At 32.2% G+C, this 10,024-nt stretch overlaps 1 protein-coding gene across 1 annotated transcript; it reads left to right on the top strand.

The window, feature by feature from the left end:
* The first annotated feature begins 162 nt into the window (after nucleotides 1–162).
* LOC127063269 (uncharacterized) lies at nucleotides 163–9,460 on the top strand. Its single transcript, XM_050992795.1, has 6 exons — nucleotides 163–1,251; nucleotides 2,355–2,400; nucleotides 3,217–3,447; nucleotides 3,523–6,283; nucleotides 6,354–6,576; nucleotides 6,650–9,460. The coding sequence occupies exons 1-6, from the start codon at nucleotides 1,195–1,197 to the stop codon at nucleotides 6,656–6,658; spliced, it is 3,327 nt and encodes a 1,108-aa protein (XP_050848752.1). The 5' UTR covers nucleotides 163–1,194; the 3' UTR covers nucleotides 6,659–9,460.
* The last annotated feature ends 564 nt before the right edge of the window (nucleotides 9,461–10,024 follow it).

Genomic DNA, 10,024 nt, shown 5'->3' with positions numbered 1-10,024 from the left:
TATAAAAAATACATTCCATTTTTTTATTATCTAAAATAATATTTATGAACATACGATAATTTTACATATCATAATATGTTTATACTCGATTTATATCGAAAAAATAATAAATAATATTTTAATAGTAATTGTTTTATCATGTTTTCACGTTTTTTATTTTATTTCTTACTTTAATTTTTTCGATAATACTGATCTGTTACTAGACGTGCAAAATGAAAGTGGCGATTGCAATTTAATTGGACGTTTTCTTTTGCCGGGAATATCACGTGATTACAAATTGCTTTCATGCAGCGTAAAATTAAATCAAAATAAAATTAAAGCTGAATATTCAATACGCGTGAAACTATATCACGCATAATGAAAAAATATTAATCAAATAACTAATAAATTCGATAATATTATATTTATATAGAATATTTCTTTCGATCGTAAATGTTTTATCGCACGAGTACAATCGATTACGTTCCCATCCTTCTCTCTAAAATTAATATTACTAAATGTCTCCTTGACAAAAAATTCTTTCCTTTATCGTTTTATTTTTATCACATTCTTTTCCTTTATCTACTTTAAATTACCAATGGAACAAAAAAGAATATTATCCGAGAGCAATATCTCAGAAATGTTAGTTTAATTGTATAAGTAGGTATCAGATGTACCTCCCTAAAAATGTAGTGCAGCTGCGAGCTACGATTTGTCTTGCATCTCACTTTCTTCTTCCATCCTCTTTTTACGTAGCTCCCTTCTGAATGCACAAAGCGCGTGTGAGTATGTAACGTAGAGTGTTACAGGAGTTGGTAGAGATCGGTGGTGGGGGAAGAAAGAAGAAAGAAGGAGGGACGTGAAATGTGTGGAATACATTCTATCGGGAGCAGCGTGTCCCCCTCGTCGCCATCACAGCCGTACGGGGCACCAGTGCACGCAGCAAACCAAGATTGCCAAGATGGATGCCCGGGCTCGACCGTCGAGAAGTATGGATTTTACCGCGTGATTCGTATGCGCGCTCTTTCTCTTCCACCCACTGGACAATGGGAGAAACATAAGGACGCGAGGATACGAGTGTTCCAATGCCTGGCAATAGAATATTTCACAAATTCGAATTCGCGAATTCTCGTGACGCGATAACAAATCACGTTCTTTTTACCAAGTGATGAGTAAAATATCTGATATTGAAAAACGAGTTAGAAGACTTTTACAATGGTGGATAACAATTGTATCATCGAAGGGAACGTCAAGTTTCGCGATGGGAAGAAGGTGAGTTAGTTACACTTGCGTATCTATGTTTGTGATTTTTTCTTTTCTTTTTGTACGGTTATTTCGTACGTTCGTCGCTTTAAGAAATATTATAATCGACAATTCGAAGTACGATAATGCTTGTTGCTTTAGGGTCTTTCTTTATTTCCTGAATCTCTACACGTTGACAGTAGCGGCAACGCGCCGGTTTCTTTGAACACAAAAGAAACAAAGAAAGATCCATCCTTTATTATATAATATTTTGCGTATCGTACTTATTCGACACCTACCTGAAGGCCACTTGAGCACGTAATACTTACTATATCGAGCAAAATTATGTAATACATGAAATACATATAATCGATATGTATATGTATCTATGCTCAGAAAAATATCCATCTGAATTTTTCATGTATTTTCATGGATTTTTTCATATATTTCATATGTTTTTATTCAATAAAGTAATATAAATACGAGATTAGCAAAATGCATATTAACAATAAAAGTCATTTGATTTTTTAACTTATCAGAATTAAAATGGATATGAAATGAAAAAGTAAATACACACACACATGCATACACGTATGCGATAAACAGATAAGATTATAAGTTATCATATTTTATTTATTTTAAGTATATTTCAGTAAAGAATATTTATACTTTCTTAGAATTTACTTACTGTTTGATATATGAACTGATATAAGAATATGATATAAATACAGTATATATGAGTATAAGTATATATATAGTATATTATATAGCATATATCATACACCAGTATGTATAGCATAAGCTATGAAAAGCTAATTCCCTTTTCCTTTGTTTGTATTGGGGTAGCAAGAAGTGTTTGAGTCAAGGAGGGTAACTGCTTCTTTTATTTTTGGTCATAGAGGATATATAAGGATTTAAATAGTTCCAGACTCATCACATAAATCTAAATTGTGTAAAGTATAACTATTTAATATGCATTTTGTATGTTTTGTTTATTACCAATAATATGACTAATATTTATTCAAATTTCATGATTCAATAAAATTAATATCCGTTTAATGAATGTATAGGCATTGTGAATTAATCACTTTAATCAAATAAAAATCTAACAAAAAATATTTACTTGATTACAGTGGAAGTCACGATGGTGCGTAATGAGAAAATTATCACCAGTAGCAGGTAAATCCTACTTTTCATTGTTTTGCATAATATTTGTTTTGAGAGATCGTGTAAGCTTGCAATAACATTATCTGGTATATGGGTGCATTGTACTCTAGTAAGAGATATGTAACAGGAAATGTTATGATTGCATTATAAAGTTTGATGCATTACTATTTTTGGTATTTTCATGATATGAACTGAATGAACTTATCTTTTTGCTCATATAGTCGTAATATATTTAGCTGTATCTTTTTTATGAAGTCTTTCAAACAATTTTTCTGATTGTTTCTTTTTTATAAATAATCTCTTATTCAATAAATAGGATTGTATTTCATCTTTAATTAAAGTATGAAATATTAATTAAATTAATTTGATTAAAAAATTGAATCATTAAAGAAACATATTTTATTTAATGATAAAGTAACTTGAAATAATAAAACAAAGACAGCTAACACTCTGTTCAAAACGTCTGCATTTCTTATTTTCTTAGCCTTGAAAGAATACTTTTATGCTTGTTATCAGAATGAAGGATCCTTCCTTTGATACATTTTGGTGACAGCTGGCACATCTGTTAGAGATTAACTGCCTGAAGAAACAAAAAATTTGGAGGGCTACCCTACTTCTAGCAATAGCTACCAATGCATGATCTTGTAGCTATTAATTTGGAACACTTTAGTTTAGATGGCCTTTTTTTCTTTTAGTTTATTACACATACACGCGCACGTTTTTTTTTTAGAAAGTTAATATTATTACATAATTAAATACATGCACATATATTTTTTTAAAAGCAATAGTAATATTATACAGTATATAAAAGTATCTTTTGTCTTTCAGATTGCTTGCATTTACAACTTTATGGAGATAGCAAGGATCGTTATAAACAAGGGCAGACAAAGGCATCTTTAAGTTTACAACATTTTCTTGGAGTAGAAAGTGGTTTTACCCTTGATAAAGAATCAAACACAATTGCTATTATTTGTCAAGATGTAACTGTCGTACTTGCTTTTGATACGCGAGAACGACTAATACAGTGGCAAGTAAAGATATCAAATAACTTGGGAGAAGGTATGTTACGAGCTAATAATATAATTCTTTCCCGAATGGTCATTGTCTGATACAATGATTATTTGATCTTTACAGATCAACAGTTTTTAATATTGATATCCACTGCACCGTCAAAAGCAAAACTTACAAACGGCCCAGCACATTTACATATTCAGGATCGCCGATTTTGTATTACGGTTGGTATCCCACCAAGGTTAGTTGGAATATGGGAAATCGCTCATTTACGACGTTACGGTGTTGTCGAGGGAAGATTTTGCTTCGAAGGTGGTTCAAGATGTGGCCGTGGCGAAGGCCTTCATGTCTTAATAACGGATCAGGGTGAAGATATCGTTAAAACATTACATTTGGCTGCAGAGGGGAAATTATCTACGAAGAAGAGACCACTTGGCCGTGAATCCTCAGTACAAGATAGTCCGCGGCGACAATTTAGTAGATCTGAGACTAGAGCAAGCGATTTTTTTCCCTCGGCTGTGTACTCTTCGACAATATCATACGAAGACCATTGTGACAGTTGCAAGAATGGCAGCTCGTCTTATTGGTCATCCGCCGAAAGTAGACAACAGACCGACGGTGAAGGTGATTACAGTTGCAGAGACACAGTTTCTGTATCGGAATTGACTGATCAACCTAGCGAATGGCGTACCTGTTCGCTTACTCGTCAAGGTACGACTGGTCTCGAGAGATGTGCCAGTTGTATCAGCAAGTTAGGAACTGTATCGAAATCCTCCACATTGATAACGGGTACCGGCACAAGTAGTATAGGTAGTCCAGCTGGTGCAGTCACCAGTTTGACGTGTCATCTCCAACCACGAGCTTTTGACCGACTCTCTTTATCATCTTATAGCAGCAGTAGTCACGACAGTGATTATTCTGGATCTCAACAAGTTGATTGTCACTGCCCTCAATCGAAAAGTTCACAGGTACAGAGCGTTCGTCGTTCGTCGCTCAGTCCAAACGTTTTACCACCAAGACCACCGAAACCGTCCCAATGCACTGCCATGAAAAAGTCCAAGAAACCGCCGATGCCACTACCGAACGAACAAATCACCACTAACGTGCACATTCAAAAGAGTAACGTGCAAAGTAGCGTACGTAATAGCAATGTTGGACCTTACGAAAATTATGACGTTCCAAAGGCTATTATAGGACATCACATGTTATTGGAACAACCATTGCAGACTGATCAATATTACGACACTCCAAGGAAGATAAAGGAGTGTTTAACGATGCCAAAAACTTATCCCAATTACGATACACCTCAAGCTCCGCAAGCTGTTGTTTTGCAACAATGCGGCTGTCCTGCAAAACTTAACGTTCAATCGCCCAGATCATCGTCAGCCTGCCCATGCCACAATGTCATGAGCTGGGCCGGATTCGTTTTACCCTATTGTCGACGTGGAGCAGGAATTGAACCTATGGGTGTAACTGTACATCCTGTAAAATTATCGGGAGAAGGAAAAATGCCTGTCGTTAATGCCAGTGGCGATGTTTCTATTTACGCCACTGCCAAAAGAGCGAATAAAGGACAGACTAACGAAGAAAAAGCTGACGAAAATTGTGAATGTGTAACGAGCAGCAAATCGAATAATTACGAAAATATTGAACCTGTTACCGACACGCAATCTGAATCTAAGCAAACCAATTATGCTAATATAGATTTTACTCAATCGTTAGAACACTACGAAAATAGTAAAGACGTTCTAACAAAAAGTGGTATTTCGCAAGAAGAACTAGAAAAGTTCGCTGATCAGTTGAAAGATACGAAAATGGAAGCATCAAGCGAAGAAGGTTCCTTTAAAGTTTGTCAAAAATGTGGTCACATAAAAGAAAGAGACAATGATTATTTAGTCATGGATCCGGATAAAGAGATACCAAAAAAACCGTTCACTGGTTATCTACCGATGCAACCGGCTCACAATGCTTGTTCCAAAGAAGTACTCTCCAGAATTTACAATGGTATGAAAAGTTCAAGCAATCCAACTTTGTCAGGCTCTTTATCAACGGATGGAAGTAAAAAACGTTGCGATTCAGAATATCGTGTACCAGGATCGGCGATGTTATCTAGTCCATATCTTCGACGTCGTCTTTTGGATGGTAGCAATGGCGTGGAACCAACTGGAACTATCGGTATTTTGTTAAGAAAACGATCTTATTCGGCCGAATCGGCTCATTACTTAGACGACGAAACTCATACGTTCCCGTCCACTCTCACCATACATAAATGCTCTAGCGAAGCCGATAAGGCTTCCCTGATAAGCAATGAGCCACATACATCTTGCATGAACTCGGAAATGAAAATAAATCAGGAGAACGGACAGATATCTGCAGCTTCGTCTCAGCCGTCGTTCATAAAAATTCGTCGTTCATCGTCCGTACCATCGAAAACTGGTCACAACAGGGATTCCTCAAGCAGCAATGACTCGGGCGTATCCACTGGTTCTCTCAGCCATAGAACGACCGAATTTGTTGAATTCGAAACGTCGTCCGTAGTATTGGCGAAGAAACAAAACGCTTTGTCGATATGTCGAAAAAGTCCACCGTCTACATGCTATCACAATAGTTTACCGAGAAAATCGAAATCTAGCGATCCCTTGAGGGAATTATCATTTCAATTTCAAAAGACTAAAATACCTACAAAATCATCCTCTGCGGAAGCCGATATACCTACGTGTTTGCCGAAAAGTACAAAAGGGTTTAATAGCCCTGGTGAAATATCGAGTAATGCACCTTACATTGACTCCAGAAGTACAAGCAGTGGTACCTCCGATATGTCTGATTATATCGAGACACTTTCCTTATCTTCTCATTCGTCATCCGATACGCCAGATAGTTTAAGGTTTGTTACTCATTTTATTTTTATATATGAATCAAGATTATATAGCAATTTTCGATTCTCTTTAACTTAGGTTGGGAGGCAGAGCTTTAACTACTACACTTCGGCCTCGTAGTGGAAAAGAATATTATAAAATCGATCGAAATATCTTGGTGGAGCAAGGTCGAACGTCATCTGCTAATTATGCAAATATTACTCCTGTGCTTGAAAAAAGTGAGTCTCCTTCACCCGGTTATATAAGCAGCTCACCCTTTGAGCAACCTCAACCCATTCGTGAACACTTTCTTTTTCCTGAAGTAAGTAATATGCGTTGAAAAAAATGTTTTGTAAAAATGAACTTGGTAATTAACAATTGTCAATCCTAAACAGGAAGCTTAAATAACGTAACGTCCATAGCAACGTTGTTTTTGGGAAGAAAGTGGAAAACTTGAAGTTCCTAGGAATCCAAAACCCAAATAGGAGTATTTGCGTTAGAGAAGGTAATTCGAGTTATTGCCACTATTTACACTATATGCAATGATCTTGTAACTTGCACATATATTTCTCGAAAAGCCCTTATGCATGTTTGGTATGTACACTGTTAACAAAAGAAATAATGATCGTGACAAATTCAACAAAATCATTACAAGATCAAAATATTATGTTCAACGAAAATTAATTTTTCCTTGTTTTATATATTTTTATATCATCTTCTTACTTAATTGAATCGAATTCATCACGTCGTATAACGGTATATATATATATATAGAAATTAAAGGAATTTAAAGTTCTAGCGTATAGTAAAAATATGGTCAATGATACGGTACTTCCTACAACGATTTAAACAATTTCTAAAATCTACTCAATGAAAACTGTAATAGTTTGTATAGAGTAAGAATCCTGCCCTAGGATAAAAAAATACTATGCATTGTATACTTTATATGAGTATATCATTTTTTGAATACATTTTATTTTATATGAGTATACTTCTATATAAGATAATTGTAGTGAAAATTGAAGAATGTACTTAAGGGCTCCTTATTTAGACTGATTATACCATAACACTGTACATCAGCATCTGTGCAACCAAATAATGCAATGAAGATAGTCAGTTGCATATAACGTTCACACACAGGGTTAATATAATTAAATTATTTTCTAAAAAAAAAAAAAAAAGAATAAGGTGAAAATAGTTTTAATAGTCTTCTTCCTCTTTGAAGAAATTTATACGAAGATTACTGTAGGTCTTTGGGCAATCAAATGGCACTATATATAGAAGAAGACATCAGAATAAATCCTAAACTATGCAGATTTTTAGCATACGAAGTCTTTAGCATATGAATTCATAAATGTCTCAAATTTATAAGTCTATTTTCTTTATTTTTCGTTGATTTTTTGAATCCTATGCAACGAAATAGCTGGTGCGATTACAATATAATTTACAAAAGTACTATAAGTTACAAATGTACTTAAAAGATCGTGTATTCGCGTTTAGTTACATATTAATAATTGTATAATTATATTTTCTGAGGAGAAGAATGGATGAATGAAGTAAGATTTTACCAAAAATATTTATTTTTATTTTAGTGATGCAAGATCTTTTGAAAAAGAGAAATATTTATTAGCAAAATAACTAAGTGATACTAGTTGAATATATTCTGAAACATAAATATTGCCAAAGTTATGTGCCCTATTTCACACTTCTTTTAATAATGGAAATGAAGAGTATATGTTACAACCTGTGTAAAATACTTCACTTCCTTTTTTCCATTAAAGGAGTAAACAGAGTAAAATCTTGCACTAAATTAATTAATACATTGGGAAGATTGATGTAATAGGTGATATTTAATGCAATAATAACTACAATAGAAGTATATACTATAAAATCAGTATAAGTTGTTTTGCACTAAAATATTAATATAAGATATTCTATTATATAAATATATATATATATACATAAAACATACACTTACAGAGAGAAAGAGAGAGAGAGAGAGAGACATGTACATATACTTTTTGCTCCATGGGCAGATGAAATAAGTATTCAAAGTCAAAATTAATATTAGGCCATTTAACAGATGTACATTTTAGAATACTGCCATAGTATCATAAATATTCTTCAATAGTAACACACAGTTCTTAAACATGTTATTAAACACTTATGTTTTTGAGAACTGTTGCATTAATATAAAATTAAAACAATTGTATTTTTATGCTTATTTTTTATCCAATACGTGTTTCTGAATTTATTTCCTCTTTTTGAAAATTAAATTTTTGTAAGCATACCCTTGTATGAAGAAAGTATAGGAGAATAAATTTCCATTTAAAGCTATGAATTTTGTAAAAGTATTAAAGTAGTATTATCAGAAGACTGAAAATAGTAATTGTGTGGAGTAATAATAAGATGGTATCAGAAATCTTAGAGTACTTTTTCGTAATATTTTATAATATTTTTTTCTATTGCATTATACACAATTTTACATAGTTAGAGTAAATGATATCTTCTTTATAAATAATATCTATTATTAAAATTATGAAAATATACAAAATGTAAAGATGAAATTATCTTGATTTTTACATGATATGCTTCATAAAATATATGCTATAAAATAGGTTTTTGAACAGGTTTATATACATGATTCTTTTGGACATTTTGTAGTATAATTAACTTGTACACAAAGACAGAAGACATCAAACTATGATAAATTATGCAGATATATCAGTTATTAATATATAAAGATAGTATAATGTAAGATATTTAACGTTATATTTATCTTATATAAATTTAAATACGCTGGGAATGATTAGACAAAAATTTAATTTTAAGAGTTTCAAAGATAAAGCTGGTACTATATCTCTGTAATTTACAATTCTATTAAACAATTTGTATATTGTAAATGAAACTGACTGCGCTGAACATACCATAATTGTTATATTATTTAGAGCATGCATCCGTAATGTAATGTTACTTTAATTTAAACAAGCGATCTTCATATCATAATTTAAATTTACTTAATTTATAAAATAATTTATAATAATGGTAAATCTGTATACTTACATGGGATTTTGTACAGGGTAACCCACTTTGAGCGATCCATTTTTAATGGAATCACTTACGAACGTCTCCCATGTCATGACAAAAAAGTGATCATACTTATATAAAAGTACTTGAAGTCACAAACATAAATCACTCGATACGAATATGAACATTTTTTAATCCCATTCTAGTAGTATTTCTATGAATTAATCATAGCAAAAAACGTTCTGCATCTAAAATTTTTTTTGTATGTAAGATGTAGGCAAGATTGAGAATCACTTTTAGGAACATTTGCTAGTCAAATATTAAGTACTATTATAGTCATAATATATTTTTATTGCGGAAAATTGTAGTACGTGTAACTTGAAAATTAAACACGTGGTATATTCTCTTTAAAATTTAAAGATTTCCGAAATAAGATACAATATATCCTTATTGATCTTATATAGAATTAACTCTTTAATGAAAGCATGATCAATGAAATAAATTTTCTTTAAATTATAAAAAAAGTGTTATTTCAAAATTTTTAACGTGAAATAATCAAATGCACGTGTTAATTTTTAAGTTATAATTGATCATATCTAATATAAGAATTAAATTTTGAATCATTCAATCATACATAACAAAAAATATAATAAAAAGAAAGGATATTTAAGTATACTTTAATAATTAATTATGTACATAATTATTAATGCAGATCAAGTCACAATTAATTCTTCTTTATTTTG

This window comes from Vespula vulgaris, chromosome 4 (genome assembly GCF_905475345.1).
Source record: "Vespula vulgaris chromosome 4, iyVesVulg1.1, whole genome shotgun sequence".
NCBI classification, from domain to species: Eukaryota; Metazoa; Arthropoda; class Insecta; order Hymenoptera; family Vespidae; genus Vespula; species Vespula vulgaris.
The sequence above is the reverse complement of the archived record's forward strand: the minus strand, read 5'-3'. Positions and strand labels throughout refer to the sequence as shown.